Genomic DNA, 19,318 nt, shown 5'->3' with positions numbered 1-19,318 from the left:
CAAGTATAAAACCACAGGGAAACTCAGATTTGGGCTTTTGACCAAACATTTTCCATGCTTCTCTGTATTTTGCTTTCTTGGGCAATAACAAACACGCACATCAAGGTATTTTTTTTTTTCAAGATTAAAGGGTTTGAATTTTTTTTTTGGTTTAATTCAGAACTTTTCTATTGAAATGTGGCTTTCAGAGCAATTGTTTCAGAGCCTGCGATAGGCATCCCATCTGTCCCATGCCATTCCAGTCATCCCTAACCCTGCTTCTTGCTGTCTCACTGATGGGAGGTTTCCTGCCCCTCTGCTGCGCACTCATTGCTCCCTCCTGGAGCTCAGGCAGGGGTGGCCCATCCTCTTATACCCAAATCACCACCCAGAGCCAGAAAGTCTGGCAGCAGGCACAGAGAAACCAGGCTTTCTCTTTGCTATGCACAGCACCTGCTTTCTGTCTGGCTGCAAAGAGCCAGAGCAGACGTTTTTGGCTGCATTACGTCATGTCAGAGGTCACATTAGTGGGTTTTTTTTCTCTTAATTAAGAATTCCAATGATGGGGGGTGGAGGAAAAAGCAGACAGAGGAAGCAGGCAGGGCAAATATGCTTGCAATAAGCAGGTAAATGGGAATTTATGCACGGATAGCTAATTGGTGTGTCTAATATTCCACCCCCTGAGTACCGGCACTGTATTACTGCCTTCACAAATCACTCAAGGCAAGCCTAGTGTGATAACAACCAAGGCAGGAGAGCAGTGAAAAGAGTCAAGCTGGAATTAAGAGTGGGTTTTATCAGGGCAATAAATGCCAGATAGGGAAAATAACAAACAGGTTGTTAATTGCTGCCATCTCCCCACTCCCTGAGGAAATGTCTAGACAGAGCCTGGCCCCGGGTCGTGCCTACCCCAGCCCTAGCCATCAGGTTATTCTGCCACTCTTTTGGTGCTAGAAGGGTGCTGGGCACAGGATGCTGTGTCTGGTGAAGGCTGCTGAGCCAAAGCCTACGTTAGGGGCAAAGGGAGGCAAGACAGGGGCTGCAGCTCTCCCCAGCTCCATCAGAGATGCTCCTGCAGAGGTAGAAGCCAGACAGTCTGCAGTGGCTATTAATAATTCAGTCCCAATTTGTCCCATCTAAGAGAGCACGAAGACCAGCCAAGGCTCCCCTCCTTGCAGGCAGGGTTTGAGAAATTGCCCCAAGTAGCGTCTTTCCACCTCCCCATCCTTCCCCGATGCTGGTTACAGCACTGGCAGTGCTGGGATCTGGCAACGCCTCTCCTTTGCTGTGGGGTACGGATGGGATAGCCTTGGGAGAGGATTGCATCAGCTCTCACCCTCTCCCTTCAGCTCTGGGGTTCAGTTACCAGCATCGATCACCTGGAGACTTCTGCTTTGTGTTTCTTGGTGTGTCTCAGCTTGATGCAATTAGGGCTGGATCCTGCTCTCCGCTGTGCCGATGGGAGTGTAAAATAACCCCTGCAAGTCAACATCCTTGAGGGACTCACACTCATGTACGCTTGGTTTTTGCATGTGGAGTGGTTGGACTGAAAACCCCTTTTTCCTCGCCTGTCTGGCCAGCCCTTCCCAGGACGAAGTGGATCTCAACCAAGTTGCATCTCAACAAAGTTCGTGTCCCAGCGCTTCCCTGTGCAAGCCTGAGCCAGCCCCGCTGCAGCCACTGCTGCTTTTCAAGTGCAAAACCACCCAAAATGGGGTTGGAGGGAAGAGCAAAGCACTGAGTCTAAAATGCCCTGCAAATGCTCTCTCTGAATTTTTCCTGAAGTATTCTCTTGTAGCTTGCGTATGTTTTAGTTGAATTTTGCCATTTGAAAAATACATGAATCTCTGTAATGAAGGAAAAAAACCATTCCTCCTATGAGAAGATAAAGATGCATTTAGAAAGAAAACCAAAAATCTGCCTGACTACGTATTGACCTGAGAGACAAAGTGAATCTGATGGAGCCAGCCTGGCCCCTAAGGAAAACGTGAGGCTGTTCATTATGTCCCAGGATGAGCTCACTGCCTGGTTAACTCCATCCTTGCCTCCTGTGAGTGCCTGAGAGCCAGCAGTGCTCATCTGCTGAGGTGAAGCCTTCAGGGAAGACCTCATACAACAGTTTGCATGTTTTCCATGACGATATGGACCACAAGGTTTTCTTCTTTTATATGGTAGGAGTAGGTTTAAAAGCTGCATGGAAGAAGGCTTTAATAATATTTTTAATAATTTTCTTCTGCTCTCAGCTTTCCTACTTCATTTCTAAGCTCTGGATGGTTACACCAGTCTGTCGGGCACTCCAGCCCCTCCATCTGAGCTAAGCTAATGCAAAACAAAGGGGAGAACACAGCAAACCCCTTGGGTGTTACCAGGAACTTGGTTCTTTGAGTTCCTTTGGAACAGGGGTGATTTTTAGGTATACAAACAAGGTAAAAAAAGTTAAACCCTAATAGTCCTGTTGAAATCTGAGCAGAGTAGGGCTTGTGGCAATCTCGTGTGTGCTCCTTTTGAGGAGGTAGACTCTTTGAAGAGCTCAGGAGAAGTTTCCATCAGCTCTGGGCATGAGATTGGAGGAGGGCTGGAGACCTCCATCCAAGCAGCAGGAACCTGACAAACACGAGCAATAGAGAGGCACTTTCATACTTCCCTGCCCAGTCTAAGTCTCACTGAGGAAGAGATGCCTTGGCCAAGCATCGAGTTCATGGGGATGTCAGAAAAGAAAGGAGTTTGCTTGAAAAAGAATGAAACCCCTCAGCAAAAGCTGCCGGGTGGATTTTGGAAAACAGACCTTCTTTTGCAGAAATCTCGCCCCTATGATGCTTTTACACATTTAAACTGTGAATAATGCAGATTTCCCCCTGCATCCAGCTTCCTTGGGCCCCAGACATACTTTTGCTCGAAGAATCTGTTACTATTTTTATCAAAGAAGGGCCTGTTTCTCATACAGGAATGCAAGGAAAAAAGGTAGCAAGGACTGTGAGTCCCTCATCTGATTCCGTCTCACCGTTTGCACTACCACTGCCCTCAGAGAAAGTTGGATGAAGGATTCAGAAGTGAAACAGGTTTCTTGTGCCACCGGGTACCGGCCCTGCAATCACAGGCATCATCCTTATGAGTCCCAAACAAACCCATCGCCATTCAGAAATGTTTCGGGAGGTCTGTGAACTTGCTCTGATTTCCAGACTCAGTTTTAAGCAGTTTGTCCCACTTGTTCTCCTGCCAAAGTAGTCCATTAACCTAAACATCACTCAAATCTTGCCTGGATTTAATTTTCCTTTGTTGCTCCCTGAGACCATCAGGTGCCACAAATTTTGCTGAATGTTCACCCCTTTTTGGCTAAACTGGCCCCGAGCATTGGATTTGCAGGAGAAGTTCTTCACGAATGCAAAGCCAGGCCAGAGTCACTGTTGGCATTCCTAAAAAGCCAAGTTCTTCCTTTCAAATCAGTTTATTCCAGCTTCTTATGGATTAGCTGGAGCTGATAAACTTGGCATTACGAGTCACTCGTGGGCATTACCCCTTCTCCTGTCAGTCCTGGCCAAATCACAAGAGATCTGCAAAGATTTGAGGAGATCTGGTTGCAATTTTTGCCTGTCTCCTGCCAGCTCTTCTTGCCAGTTTGACCACTTGCCTGGTCATTCTCTGAGATGAGCGAGTCAACTGGGCAGAAAAATAATGAATATAATATCCCAAGCCAGTCCCAGTGTGGACTCCCTGCCCTGATCCAAACCAGACCCTTGGATCTCAAGAGTTTGGATCATGAAGTGCACTAAAATGCGATATAGAGGTTGTAACCGTCCTCAAAAGTCCCTCTGTGCTTGCGTGTCCTGATGTTCAGAGAACTCTGGATGTTTCCATCACCCCAGTGTGCGACACTCCTTCCACCCTGCTTGTCCATCGGTGGCAGAAGAAACCCAGATGAACACCTTCCAGCAGAGGCGCAACTTTTAATCAGCTCAGAGAAGACCAGAGGGGAACTGTGCTCTTGCAAACAATGGCTTTTGTCCAGTGGGATCATTATGGGATGGAGGACACCACGGGAGGTGTTGAAGAAGTGATGCAAGAGGATCTCTTTAATTCTTCCCATCTCTGAGTATCCTCAGCCTCCGGCCGTGATGAATCCATAGGGACGGTCCAGCCTTATTTTGACCACGGTTTCCAGGATGATGTCTCTGTCCAGGAATGATTTACGGTGGTGCTTGCAGCAGAAGAGTGATTAGATCAGCCCTTGTCTATTTGTTGTGGAGAAAGGCTTGCTTTACAAGAAAGTAAACTCAAGCAATTAACTGAGGAATTAAGATTTAGCGCACGCTACGAGCAGCAGGCATGTATAACGGAGACAGCTGTTAAATTTAGTATGTGACAAAGTCATGCGAAGACTAACTGGATTACTTGCATTTATTTGGGAATACTTATGTATTTTATTATGCAACGTATAGATCATCATAATTCTGCTTTTCACTCCGACGGCGCCTCTCCTCCAAGCATCTTAGAGAGCATTACAAACAATTAAGCCTGCCTGCGCCTCTACGCTGCGCTCAACATTATATCCGCTTTGTGGGTATTGAGTATATTTCATATTGGAGATGGCTTAATTAATGTGATTGATTTTTAACTCTTTCTGGGCCAAAGGCCCCGATTGCTGAATTTTCCTCAGCTGATCCCAGAGTCCACAGGGGTGGACTAGTTCAGAAATTGCTGGAGTGAGTTTTCCAGGGAGGAAATCCATCCCCTAAGGATGGTAATTTTGACCCATTTTGGTGGAGGTGATGGATGTTGGCGAGGGGAGCGTGGCTTGGGTGGTGGCTTCACATATTCCTTTCGAGTGTAGCCTTCTGCTCTGCAGATGCTTTCATGTGTCCCCCAGGACCCTTGGAAGTAGCACAAGCTGCTTTTCAGCCCTTCCAGCCTCCTTCCTTGGCAGGAAGTTACAGATAACTGCCTCCAGTTGCATCTCCAGGGAGGAGTTTAGGGAGGCAGAGTGTAATCCTTCCTGCTGAGTTTGGTCCAGACGCTATCAGACGTTATTAATCCTTTGTATCAGGCCAGTGGGGACTGGCAGACGGCTCTATAAATGTGCTGCGGTATGGGAGGGACAGTCCCTTCCCCGAATAGTTTTCAGTCCAAGGACGTGGTAGAGGGACAGATGGATGGAGGATCTTTGGGAGCTGATGTCCAGGCCACTGAGAAGCTCTTATGGAAGATGCCAACCATTTAAACAACCTCAGAGAGTCAGAATCTTAATTTTAAGCCTTAAGTGGCTCTGCCCTTGGCACTGGGGTCATTGTGCTGCCCCAGCCTCTTGCACCGACCATGACAGAGTAGTTTTCACTTCCTCTCCCAGCAGTTTGTGAGAGCTCCTGCTTGAAGTATCCCTGCTCCTCCTAAAAGAGCTGAACTGGGATATCTGCCAGATGATGGGGCTTTAATATGCTTGCCTACCCCTCCAACCCTGCATGAGTGCTGAGCAGAGTGAGCACTGGACACAGGGCAGGTAAAAACCAATTTAAAACCAATGTCTGGTGTCACCACTCAAGGAGGACCTGTGGAACCTACAACAGCATCACCACATCGCCTTCAATAGCTCCAGGAGGGCAGGTTGTATCCACTCCCTTGGCTACTCCAAAGCAGCCGATTTATGTAATTAAAGCACTTATTAGAGCAAAGACAACTTGTCATCACTTAAAAACAAGTGACAGGTTGGCTCTGGGAGCAGGGACAAGGCGTCTCGCCTGGGCTCAGAGAGGTGATGGCACACAGATGCACGCACACGCAGTTTTGTATTCCTGGTTTGTGCCGCACAATGCAATGCCAGGCACATTACTAGCCCTATTTTCCATTTATAGGAGCCTGTCAGAAATGGCACTCCTCTCCAAGCAGATGTCGAAAAATTAGAGGGAATTCAGAGAGTGGCAGAAAAAAAAATGATTAAAGGAGATGGAGGGACTGATTTTGGAGGGAAAAGAAATCAGCTGAGCTATTTATAATGCTGCTTGCACCAGGATGGGCAGGAACAGGCTTTTCTTCTAAAGTGCCTCCGTAGCTGAAGGGAAGGGGCAAACCAACCTCCAAAGGCTGAGTTGATGCTCTCAGGAGCACCGCAGAGCGGCTCGATAAGAGAGTATAAATCCTGAATGATGGGATGAAACACCATCAAACACAAGTGTCCGAGGAATCACCAGTAATGAGTGAGCACAGGGGACAGTCGCAGTGAATAAAAATTCCCCAATGAAAGCGCGTTAAGGAGTGTTAGAGGCAGCACCGATGGCAACCCCCTGCTCCTATGCTGGAGACAAACCACGCTTGCATTTACATCCAGAGTTTTGTGCAAAATGTGTGCTGGCAGGGGTGGAAATCTTCACTTTTTCATCCAAAAGCAAATGGGTTTGGTTAACCCCCCCACCCCCCCAACTTTAGGTTCAGACCCTCAGCACCAGACGCTTGCAGGAGACGCACACAGAGGTTGCTGCGGCCGCCTGGGGTGCACCACAGGGGGATTCACAACTGGGGGGTTAACCTGCTCCACGGTGATGCATCCTGGGGGAACAAAGCATCCTGTCCTTCTTTCCAAGTTGCCTGGGTGATTTGCAGGCTGAGCAGCAGTTCATGAACATGTTATCAATGTATCATCACCTGTTCCCCAACAAGTCCCAGCTCCCAGTGGCAGCCTCTCCATCACAGCCAAAGTGGGTCAGGGCAAAGGGTTTTCATGGGGACAATTTGTGTTTCTCTGTGCCTTGGTCTGCACGCAGAAGATGCCTAACACGGTCCTTGTCTCTCTGGTTGCCTTGCAGGACCTCGCACTCCAGGGCCAAGGCGGAGGCAGCTGTGACGGCGGCACAGAAAGCTCAGGAGGAAGCGCGGATCGCCAGGATCACTGCCAAAGAGTTTTCGCCTTCCTTCCAGCACAGGGAAAATGGTCAGTGCGTGCCACCGTACCAGGCAGATGTGGCTTTCACTCCGTGCCACTCTCTGCCCTGCTGAGACCCAAAATGAGCCCTGCGCAGAGGCTCGGTCTGTGCCCACAGTTCCCAGTCCTCACCAGGACCCTTGGGGTGAGAAACCACCCCATAACAGCAGCTGTCAGAGGATTTAGCACAAGGCTTTCAACATTCAACGCTTCCACCCCGTGCAGTCTTGTTATTACAGAGATCTCCTCTTTTCACAGCAAAACAACCCCAACTATGAATTTTTTAATTCGTAGTCCTCGCTGGTCGCACAGAAAAAGCCCAACAAAAGCTCCAAAAGCAAAATGCAAATACAAATGATCCCAGAGGTGGTCACTGATTTACCACCATGCCTTAAAAGGTTCATGATTCCTTTTGGGTGCTTGGGCTTGCAGCACACTGATCCTTCACTGGGGTGTGCAAATCAGCCGCATGTGCGTGCAAAGGTGTCGAGGAAATGGACATTGGAAATTTGCCCAGTGGCTTCTCCTTTCTTCATTGTCTTCAGCATTTCTTCTCAATTTGTCCAAGTTTGTGCTTGTTGACAAGAGGCTGAGGCTCAGCAAAGGCTCAGGGAGGAAAAAGCCACAGTGGAGCTGCTGTCAGGCAGAGGTCTGCAATGGGCCAGCACACGGGGAGGATTTGCTCCGTGAAGGCTGCACCTATCCAGGAGTGAAAGGGGCTGCTATGAGTGGGAGTGGAAAGCTCCAAGTCCCCACAGCAATAATTAACATAGTAATTAATATATGTGAATGGCTTTATTCAAAAGTTTTCCTGCACTGAACCCTCATTAGGAGGCGTCTATCATTATTTTCTCCCCCTTGCAGCTCTCTAACTGAAGATTACTCATTCGGCTTAATTGCTCCAGGGGTTGGTGCTGGTGACTCATGGAGCGGTGCTGTTCCCGGAGGCCAAGGGATAAGGATCCTTGGATCTTTTGGACCAGCCAGCCTATGCACAAGTCCTCATTTAACCGTGGCACAGAGGCTGTGGAGGCGGCTGGGGGCATCCCTTGGCTCAGCAGCGATGAGCCAGACAGGGTTTGAGGTCTGGCTCAAGCCATGAACCTACCTAAGCCGGGGTGGTGTGTGTAGCAAACCTCCATCCGAGACACGGCCAGGTGTGGATGGGCATTTCGAGGGGCAGAGCACACAAAGCCCCTCACAGCCAAGCTCTGTGCAGCTCTCTGCTCGCTGGAAGAAGGCGCAGCCATATTCAAACACCCCTCACCATTTCTCCTCCTGGAGAGTTATGATTTTTATATTGGAGATCTGAGCTTTTCGCAGGGCTGCATGGTCCCAGGGGCTTCTTCAACCCTGAGATATTCCTCATCTCCATTTCCTCTCGCCAAGAGACTTTGCTGTTTCAAATCACCTCTTGGAAAGCTATTTTTAGGCAATACATATTTTACTAGCTTCTAGATGGGGATGTAGTGCTTGGGTTGTGTTGGGGCTTATCTAGTGCTCACGTCTGGGTGGGTTGTGTGTGAGTGAAGGGAGGGGAAGGAGTTTCCACTTAGAGCACATTAAAAAACAAACACGGTCCAAGATGTGTTGGGAAACCTGGCAGCAGCCGCAGACCAAGTCAGGCAGATAATAGCTGTGAGAGGCCACACCGCCCCACAGACCCCGTAACCCCATGCTGCGAACAGCTCAGGGGAGCGACAGTAGGGACGAGGGGGAGCTGTTGCCACACTGCACAGCATCGCAGGGGTCATACATGTACCTCTTGCACAGTGCTGCAGGCACTGCGTGCCACCCCTCTTGCACAGCATCCTGTGTGCTGGATGTGCTCACCTTGTACAGCATTGTAGGTGCTGGGTGTGCTCTCCTTGCACAGCACTGTAGGTGCTGGGTGTGCTCTCCTTGCACAGCATTGTAGGTGCAGGATGTGCTCTCCTTGCACAGCATCCTGAGTACTGGATGTGCTCTCCTTGCACAGCATTGTAGGTGCTGGATGTGCCCACTTTGCATGGTGTTGAGGGTGCTGTGTGCCACCCACCTTCACAGTATCACAGGAGGTTCCCTAACCCACCTCACTGTCCCCCCCCAGGCACCCTAGCCCAGAGCATCCCCGCCGTGCAGCTGGTATTTGAACACACACAGACTTCAGGCCGACAGGAAAAAATGAAAAATACTGCTGCTCAGTATACTCTGCATCATCCTCTCCCCTGTGGTTTCCCATCTCTGTCTGCTGGGAGGATCTTCCACATTCCCATCGTACTCACTACAGTTGTGCCTCCCCTCTTCCCGGCTCTGCCAGACACCCCTGACCTTGCCTGCCAGCGGGGTCAGCCTACGGGCTGGGTGGTGCCGGTGAAGTGACACCCTCAAGGTGATGGCAGCACGTTGGTGTCACAGGCAGGACCTTGGCACCGCTTCCAAATGCCGTACAGGGGTCCTCAGGGGCACCACAGCACCCGGGGGCACACGCTTAGCTTTGAAGACGCTGCGGCCAGGCACAGCTGCCTAAATCCTGCTGGAAAACCAAATTTGGTGCTCTGCATCCTCCTTCTCACAACCGTTCTTCCAGGAACATCACGTGCTCCACAACTAATTTTATCTCAGAATAATTGTTGCTCATCCTCGGGTGTTGAAAGCCAGCAAGACGGCACCGTGCACCTGTCGAGTTCCTCCGCAAGGAAACACCTGCATCATCCGGGGCTGGATGATCCGGGGCATTGTCCCATGCTCATCCACAAGTCCTAGTCAGGGGCTGAAAAACTCAGGGAATTAACCCATGGAGAGGCAGAATTACCACTGCTCATTGCGGGTCTGAGTAGGAAAGATTTAGGTGAGACGGTGCTTAATAATGTTGTTGCTGGTGTGGGTGTCTGGCGTGAGGATGCTGGAGCATCGTTGGGCTTTGTAGCCTCCATCGTTGGTGTTGGGGGTCTAGGGAAGACTCGGGTTGGAGCTAAGGCGCAGGAGCAGTGGGTGTAGCAAGACTGAAGCTGGCTTTGCCGTTGAAGATAGGGGATGTGGAGCTGGTGGGAAGCTTTCAAGTCCCTGCACCTCCAGCCTGAGACAAACAGGGTCTTAGATGAGCCCGTTTTAATAGATGCCTTTACAGCTTTCTCATACAAAGCCGTTTATTCCCTCGCTGCCTCTGTTTCCCACCTGTGACACGGGAAGGTGGCTGAAATGGAAACATCTCAACAGATACAAAATTAGTCTGTATTTTTCCCTGGTTATTCTGCTTGTAAACAGAGGGGGTGAACTCTACCTCCCTTCTTCACCACAATTTCCCACCGGTATGAGGATGGCTTGAGGGTCCCAGATAAATCCCAGGAGACTGAGTCTGTTGTAGACAAACAGGGATGCAGGGAAAGCACTAAAACTTAACTATTTCGGTATTGTCCCAAAACACAGACAGAATTTTCTGTGGCAGATAATACCAAAAAAAATTGACAGTTATTAGCAGACTGATTTCCCATTGAGAAACTGCTTCTGTAGGAAATTTCCAAGCAGCCTTGTTACTCTTTAGCTCCCCTGCAAATGCTTCAATGGGAACATCCATCCCCATACTCCTCACATCCCCTGCATATATCCAGTCCACACCATAGTGGGATGTGGGGATGGTTGCGGGTAAAGGCACGTCCCAGTGGCAGCGGCTTCCCAAGAAGATGCGATAGAGAAAATTACTTAGCAGAAGTGAAGAGATTACAGCAGGCGCTTCAGAGCATTTATTTTTAAACCATGGTAAGAAATTGAGTTCTTCCTTTTAGAGACTCATTTCTTGTCTAGCCATAGCAATTGCAATTAGATGCATTTCAGGGGCATTAGGCAGTTAATATATTTATCAAATTATTCACGTAATTTAGCATGCCTTTAGCTGGGAACAACTATGCCTTGGGAGGGTAAAATGAGAATTAACCACTATTAGCTTGTACCCCCCCGCTTGAAATAATTTGGTGGTTCGTCAATGATTAATAAGTTGCAGTTCTTTCTAATTGTCTGGAGAAGCAACATGTTTCCTGCCTGCTGGTCACTGCCAGCAGAAGATGCTCAGCTGCTCCTGAAGCCCCTGTCCCCAGGGAGATGCTGTCTGGGGTGTGCTCTGGGCTCAAAGGGAATGAAGTGCCCTCAGCACGATGGAATAAGGATGATGGTTTACATTGTACTCGTGTAGCCCTGAACGTGCTTACCTTGCTCCTGCCGAAGCATGAGGCACAACCGCTCCTGTGCTCTCCATCACGTCCAGCATGGGGATGGGCTGAGAGGGGAAATGCCTGTTCTTTCCTTGTCTGTATGGCGCAGGAAAGCTGTTCAATATATGGATTGAGGAGATTTTTTTTCTTAATGAGAGGTTTGACCATCTTCCCGGATGGGACCATCTCCCTGTGACAGCTTTGAGGTGAGATTCTCGTTCCAAAACAACGCAGCTGCCCATGTGTTTCCTGCCCAGGGAGCGGCGTGAAGGCTGCCAGTAATGAGCTGGGCATGGGGTGATGCCAGCGGTGCCCGGCACACATGAGCACAGAGCACGGGGTGAGCCATGGGCTGTCACTCGCTGCCTCTCAGATTTCCCTTCTCATCCCCCTCTGGGCATGAACCTAGATTTGGAGCTGATGGAAAAAGGTTGTTAGCTGAATTCCCCCTAAAAACATCACTGGGCAGGGACATAACCCTGTTAGCAGGGTTAGAGTGCGCAGCACAGGGATGGTGCTGTGGAGCAACGCAGGCTGCTTGTGAGCAGAGCTGCAGGTCACTGCAACCCAGCGGAGAAAGTGGGGCTGTCGGCCAAGCACCCGCTCTTCTGCCTGTGCAGCGCTCCGGCAGCTCTGCATCATAAGCAGCTTCCCTACTTCATGGGGCTGCAAAACTATTGCAAATCCTTTTACTTGGGATACATCCACAGGGTCCTCCGTACACGTCCCCAAGCGAGCAGGGTGCCTGCTGGCAAGCAGGGGAGGTGAGAACTGCGGGTGCTAAAGGAGCATCCGCTGTGGAGTGTGCTTGAATCTGCTGGAAATGAGAGTCACAGCGGTGCCAGGTGTTTCCTAAAAGGGTTGGTAGCCCTTGGGTTTACAGCAGTGAAGAAACACAACCTTAGTGCAGAATGCCGCTGTCTTGACAACGCTGGCAGCTGATGCCAAACCATCTCCCGTGCTGGGCTGCAGCCGCTCACACTACTCTGCTCCGCGAATGATGGGGCTGGTGGCAGGGCTGGTGTAAAACCAACCCTGCCTTTTCTCTTGGTCTAGCAGTAGAAGCTGTTTATTGTGCTACGCTGCTGCTGTCCTGATCTTGCCCCGTGGTTCCCCTGCCGTGCAGTGCTTGGCTCTGTTCTTTGACATGAAAAACCTGGTGGGTGCCCACAGAATAGAAATAATCCTGATGCATTTCTCTCTCCCTCTCTTCTCTTTTAACGACTACACAAAAAGGGCTTGAATGCCAGAGACCGAAGCACCAGAACTCGAGTGATGACATTGAGGTCCTCTCCACTGGGACACCTCTCCAACAAGAGAGCCCCGAGCTGTACCGCAAAGGGACCACCCCATCCGACCTGACTCCCGATGACAGCCCGCTGCAGAGCTTCCCTGCCAGTCCCTCCTCCACACCGCCCCTGGGTCCTTCCTGCAGGAACAAGAGCGCTCACTTCTCCAGGCAGGTCTCGGTGGATGAAGAGAGGGGTGGGGAGATCCAGATGTTGCTGGAGGGACGTGGCGGGGATTACTTGCGACCCAACAGCTGGAGCGAAGAGAAGGTCGGTGGGACTCGCGGCGTGAGAAGCGGGACACTGCGCAGCGGTCAGCTGGGGTCAGCGTCTGTCCCTGAAGACTACAGAGGTCGGAGTGGAGGACACAAACACTCGGCCTCCAACCACAAGCAAAGAGAGAGGTGGACAGATTCCCCAGCCACGGTTTCATGGACTTCCCACCACAGGTCCCACAACCACAGCTCAGGGAGCTCCAAACTGCTTGAGCTAGATGAGGAGAAGATGAGCAATTATGAGATGGAGATGAAGCCCCTCATGAGGATGGATTCTTATATGCAAGAGATTCACACCCAAAAAAGACACTATAGCAAAGGAGGACCCTGCAGGAGCATGGCTGACGACCACCGTGGGGAAGACCGGGGCTTCGGGGTTCAGAGACTGAGGTCTAAGTCCCAGAACAAAGAGAATTTCAGGCCAGCTTCCTCTGCCGAGCCTACGGTGCAGAAACTGGAAAACCTGAGATTCGGGGACAAAGCTGAACCTCGGCTACTAAGGTGGGACTTAACCTTCTCCCCGCCACAGAAATCCTTACCTGTTGCACTAGAATCTGAAGAAGACAATGGGGATGCGCTGAAATCCAGTACGGTAAGTAGGCAAAATTGTGTGTTGAAATCTGGCTGAAAAACCTGGCGCAGAGCTGTTGTGGTACTGCAGCAGAGCGGAAAGGGAGGTTGCTCTGCTGGCAAAGCTGACCTCCAAATTACTGTGGGTTTATGCCTTGAATACCCCCTCCTTCCTTCTCCCATCTTGCATGATAGTGTCTGCTGGAAGTTGGTGGGGAGGTTTCTCCACAGATTGTCTTGGTGGGAACAGCAGGTCTTTCACTGGAGGATGTGAGCAGCAAGTTTCAGTTTGTTTTGCAACCCAGCCCCAGGGCCAGCAATAAAACCACATTTTTGCTCGGATTTTGAGCATTCACCTGTTGGAAAATCTATAGAGTAGGAAAGGTATTGGTGATGTTTGTTTGTGGTTGGGTTATGGCAAAGGAACTTCATGCTGGTCCAAGAGCATGGCGTGACTCTGTTGCCACATCAGTGCTTAAATCCTCGTATCTGAGCATTGTGTCACCCTGCGGTGGCTCTGTCACTCTTCTGCTCTGTGATGGCACTGCCTGTTGAAGCAGTGGACTTAGCTCCACATTATGCCGGAGGTCTAACCCAGGTGGGAAGAGATGGATGGTCGTGGAGCAGGTGACATTGCAAGGGGGACACATTCCTGAGCTGGATGCCGCTCAGGTTTTCCCCGACTGGTCTGCACGATGTGATACAGCTCAGGGTTGAGTTTTTTGCTGTGTGGCTGCGTTTGAGTGAGGAGGTGGTAGAAGCACCCTCCGGGGAATGTAATGCAAAAGGGTCTCGGCAAACCGAGGGTGAGAGGATGCCATCCAGGAAGGATACCCAAGCAGGGAAAGCAGTGGGCAAGTACAGCAAGCGTGGTGGGCTAGCCAGGAGCTTAGCAGGTCAGAGTGATCTAGCAGACAACAGCCAAACATTGGTCAGTACTGCTGCGAAGAGCATAGCTTGTGGGACTGGGAGGATAACACCTTGTGAGCCATCCAGGCCTGGGCTCCTCATTTTGGGAGAGACAAGGACACTCGGGCATGAACAGCCAGCTGCTGGGAAGAGCTGGAAGTATTCAGGCTAGAGAAGACAGAGTGATCTTCAAACGCATAAAACTGTTGCTGCAAAGTGGAAGGGAATAATCTGTTCTCAATGAGCAGAATTAATGGGATTAAATTCAAGCACTGGAGGCAGTGGTTAGCCATTAGTCATCACCAGTGAGTTGAGGGCTGGAATAAATCGCCTGGAGAGGCCATGGTGGCTGGGAGGGAAGAAGTGGTCTAAGACCTGCTTGGACACCTGAGCTCACATATAGCTTGGATAGAGCTGAACCTGCCTTGGGAGAAGGCTGAGCTATTGGCTTTTCAAGTTCTTTTCTGCCCTGGTTTTTGATCATTCCTTCACTTACCATTGAGAGCAGCTTCCTCACTTACTCTCCCCATTGGTTTGCCGTTGCTAGGAGAGGTGATGGAGAGGTCTGATGGGAGCAGTGGGGAAACAGTGCTGCTCCGGATTCTCCCTTGTTGAGTCAGCACCAAACACAGGGCAGGGCTGGAGGGGTTCCCACGCTGCTGGATGTCCCACAGCCCAGGGCAGACCTGTACAGGAGAAACAGAAAATCTGTAACTCTCAGGTCATGACATTTCAGGCTCTGGCAGAAGAAAGGAGTTAAATCACCCTGTCAGGGTAGCAGAAGGTGATGCTAAGTTGTTGGGAAGGCAGGGATCATGAAGCTGAAATGGCATTTGTCAATCATGCCAAAGGTTTGGGCTCGAGGCATCATGGTCTGTAATGTATGATCACTGTTGCCATACCTACAGCATCCCCGCTCCTCCAGCCGCCTGCCGACAGCTCTGCCAGCAGAGCAAAGGTATCGGCACCTGGAGCCAAAGGATGAGCCTGGATGGGTGCGAGAGAGGAGGGAGCAGTGAGATCTGCAGCCTGAGATGCGGGCAGGGCAAAACTACAGATCTGCCACAGTTTTCCTGCTGTGGCTGTGGATAAATCACCCACACACACAGCCGCGTAGCTTTCTGCCTTTCTATTCATCTTGCAAGCTTCAGCGCAGGCTCAAAAGCACCCACATGGCACTTAAGAAGAGCTGAAGACAGTGTGTTTGCTGGTGGACTGCACCATAGGACACATCTTGCCAGTCCAGAAAACAAAAGAGAGCTCCAAGTGAAGCCAGCCCTGAGGACACAGCACTGAGCAAAGGAGTGGGTGCCGAGTCCAGGCCAGGCTGTCTCTCCCTGCTGGTGTAGATGCCTGTGAAGCACTGGAGACATGACAGGCAGCATTAGGAGCCTGACAGGCTTTCTAAGGGGAAAAGCAGCAGCAGTAATTGCACAGACATCAACCCTGTTGAAGTCTGTGGGACTTGCAGATGGTCCAGCACCTTTGATAACGTTACCTCACGTTGTGGCAGGGAGCTGGGAGAGAGAGAGAGGTTCAGAGGAGGAATGAAACCATCATTTCTCCTTGCTGAGAGCCAGGTGTTCGTTGAGGAGATTGCTGGTCCCAGTGCCTCTCCTCATCCAGCCCAAGTTAGACACGCTGCTGAGGCTCCCACCTCGCAGGCAGACCCCAGTCTGCACCCTGGAGCCGTCATACACAAACCTCCTGCCTGGAGAGGAGGCTTTGAGCTGCAGCGCTGGAGGTAAATAACCACTAATGCACCATAACATTAATAGCTATTTCAAATGAATCCCGGGCACAAATGAAGGGACACAGCCTGCATGGAAAGGCACACACACAAAAAAAAGCCATTAGGATGCACATCATACTTAAAGTGCTGTAGCTGTGAAGCAGCATGTTCAGTTTTCTCACATTCATAACCGAGGGTGGAACAGATGGCGAAGGTTTGGGAGGAAGCTAATGTAATACAGAGGAAGAGATAATATGTGGATTTAAATAACCTACAATGCCAGCAACAATTTGTTCTAGCAAGAACTGCACCATGCTAGCAGGGTTTTGTTCCTTGAGGCCTGGCAGAGAGGGGGATCTTCGGACAGGAGCAGAGGAGGGAGAGGAATGGGAGGTGCAGTGATTTGTCTTCCAACCTCCTGCCTAATGTTGTGACCTTGCCTGCACCTGCCATCAAGGGGCTCAAAGCATTTCAAACTCCAGTGAGTGTAGTAAGTCCCTGAGGAAGAGGAGGGGAAGGCTAAGGGGGAAGGATTTATCCCACCGTCCCCACATCCACCTCCCTCTGTGTCCATTCAGTGACGCGGGGCACACACATGCTTAGTCCTGAAAAAAACCCCTCTGCATCCTGCTCACGCTCCAGATCTTTTAATGCAAAATTAAGGCTCCCCAACTTCCCCAAAGCCCCATTCTCCTGAGAGCCTGAAATACCCCTCCTCTTCTGACTCCCAGCAGCTCGCCTCCAGCGTGCAAGCAAACCGCAGCTCCAGGGAAGGGCTGGCTGTGTGCACGCGTGTGCGTGCGTGCGTGCGTGCCCACGCCGCTTCAGCTTGCATGACAGCCTGCTTCCCTGTGATCCACAGCGCTGCCATCTGTGAAGCTGCTCACTGAAAAGGGCATTTCTCATCTCCCAGACAGCTGGGCTGTTTCAGGAAGGTGCCTGCCAATGAACGGGAAGGATGCTCTTAGCTGAGGAGGGCTATTTTTGCCCTACCTGGAGTATCCCTGAATAGAACTGAGGTCACAGTCACAGGTTAGCTTGTTTTAAAAATAATCTGCCATAAACCAGCTCTACACACGCCATCAATGAGCCTGGGGGCTGGCTCTGCATTGGAGTGCCACCTCCAGCTTCCAGAGCAAGCACACCTCTGGCAGTGCGTGTGGGAACAGGATAGGGATGCGGGTCTTGCAAAAATAGTGTGAAAATTATCACTTCTCTCCCCGTGCCTCTTGATGTCTGTCTAAGAAATGAGGCTGGAATGGCCGGGAGGGCGTCCCTTGGTGTCCAGCGTCTTGCAACACGTGCTCAAGTCAGGGTGCAGACCTCTATAGAGGAGTCAGATGTATAGGTTGCTACATGAGCTGTAGGATCTTTCTTCTTGGTGGTTTTTCACCAGGCCCTTAAAAAGAGGCTCCCAGAACCCTCCTTCGTTGGGGCTGCACATTAGTAACTGAAAATTGTTCTGACAAAGGTCATTTCCTGAGGCCACTCCTCAATAACACTGATGATATACAGCGCTGCTTGGTGTTTACTATCAGGGGACTTCGGGGTTTCCGGGTCATCTATGGTGCTATGGTCATACAAATGCTTTCGAATTACATTTAAAGGCACCTGATCTTTCTGTGTCTTTGTGTGCACTGACCCCTGCGCACACAGAACAAATTCACATCCATTGTCATCATTCAGGTGGATGAAAACAGAAACCAACACACCGGCACCGGTGTCAGTGTTGTCTGACTAAGGGACTTATATGAACACCACCATCCTTTCTGGCCTTAAAGGCCCGCGAGTCACAAAGCTCAAACCCGTGCCTGAGTGCTTCACAGGTTTCTAGAGCCTTTGAGAAGATCTAAAATGGGAAAGGAAAAAAAGGAATTGTTGAGACACTGGAAAAGGAAAGAGGTTTTCTAAAATGCCAGCAACCCTTTCATCTACCAACACAAAACACATCACATTTTTAGGGCTAGGGAAAAAAAAAAAGAATATATCTCCTTTTCTGCAGGTGCTGAACATCTGCAGCTTCTAAAAGGGAAAAGAAGTGTTTCAGGCACAGAGGTCCTCAGCATGCCTGCGAGAAGGGCCAGTGTTCAGGCACGAACAGAGCCTGATTCATCTGCCTGTCCTCATTTAGCAGGAGCAATCACGGGTATTTAGATGAAGACTTCTAGGGACACGCTGTGGTCTTACTAAAGGCCCCCTGGACATGTGAGTAGGCTTGAGACTTGGCCCTTTAAAATCCTCCTGCCTCATCTCACCGAGAAAGCCCGATGGTAGAGCAGAAGCCAAAAAAAACCCCACCCCAGCCACCCCTGACATTTTCTTCTGTTGTCACATGCTGTCAGATAGAGTCTCAGTGGTCTCAGCTGTTTGCTAACGGTTCTGCTGCTTATTGCAAACAAACCAGGGGAAACAGTTGAAGCAAATGGAGTTTTCAAGGCATCTGCTGGGTTAGGAATCTCCGAGAGACCCCTTTGTCGCCTCCAGGTACCTACCGGGATTCCAGCAGCTGCAGCATCTTCCTCACTCGCTTTCTGCGCGAGGAGTGTACTTTCCATCAAGATATTCTGAGCAGGTTTTGCTGTCGCTGGGGAAAGTGAGGAGGAGGCAGCCAATCTGCAACCAGCACAGGGCTCTGCCGGAGCGCACGGTGCAGCCGAAGCTGGGGCTGAGGGAGGGGGCTCAGGAAGGGGGCTCAGCCCAGACTTTGATGAAGCAAGGTTGGGGGCACAAAGCCTAGCAACTTGCCCCAGAAATCTCAGCTGATGCGGGCAGTGGATGCTCCTTTTTCCAACAGCTGTGGGGTTATTCTTGAAGGGATTGACCTTGGGGTGGAGCGTTTTCTTCAAAACAATTGGGCACCTTGATCCCTAAAGGGTGGTAAAATGAGATCAAAATAACAGCCGGCTGCTGCCTCTGTCCTGAGTGAGCACCCACTGTTTGAATTGTGAAGCTTCAGCTGCATCTCAGACCAGGCTCGAGGCTGTGCCCAATGGTGCTCCCATCTCTCTGCCTTTGGACCGGTTCACTGGGAAACCGACCTGGGGAATTTTTGTGCTTAGCCTCCTTGGGACTAAACCCTGTGGCTTACCCCTGTGTTCTTCTCACTTTTCCTGCTTCAGGTTTTTCCATTTCATTTTTTCCCCCCATCGGGAGCCTTCTCCGGGTCTCCTCACACAGGCATGGCTGGTGAGGGGCTGGAGAACAAGTCTTATGAGGAGCGGCTGAGAGAGCTGCGGTTGTTTAGCCTGGAGAAGAGGAGGATGAGGGGAGACCTTATTGCTCTCTACAACTGCCTGAAAGGAGGTTGTGGAGAGGAGGGAGCTGAGCTCTTCTCCCAAGTGACAGGGGACAGGACAAGAGGGAATGGCTGAAGCTCCGCCAGGGAAGGTTCAGGTTGGATATCAGAAAAAAATTCTTCACAGAAAGAGTCATTGGGCACTGGAACAGCTGCCCAGGGAGGTGATCGAGTC

At 50.5% G+C, this 19,318-nt stretch overlaps 1 protein-coding gene across 1 annotated transcript in view; it reads left to right on the top strand.

The window, feature by feature from the left end:
• Positions 1-19,318, top strand: part of JPH3 (junctophilin 3) — a 57,710-nt gene that overhangs the window by 31,089 nt on the left and 7,303 nt on the right. Inside the window, exons 3-4 of the mRNA XM_009563186.2 lie at positions 6,771-6,895; positions 12,310-13,229. Coding sequence (XP_009561481.1) covers positions 6,771-6,895; positions 12,310-13,229 — 1,045 coding nt within the window. The remainder of the gene's footprint in view (positions 1-6,770; positions 6,896-12,309; positions 13,230-19,318) is intronic.

Source organism: Cuculus canorus, chromosome 13 (genome assembly GCF_017976375.1).
Source record: "Cuculus canorus isolate bCucCan1 chromosome 13, bCucCan1.pri, whole genome shotgun sequence".
In the NCBI taxonomy this organism is placed as follows: Eukaryota; Metazoa; Chordata; class Aves; order Cuculiformes; family Cuculidae; genus Cuculus; species Cuculus canorus.
The sequence above is the reverse complement of the archived record's forward strand: the minus strand, read 5'-3'. Positions and strand labels throughout refer to the sequence as shown.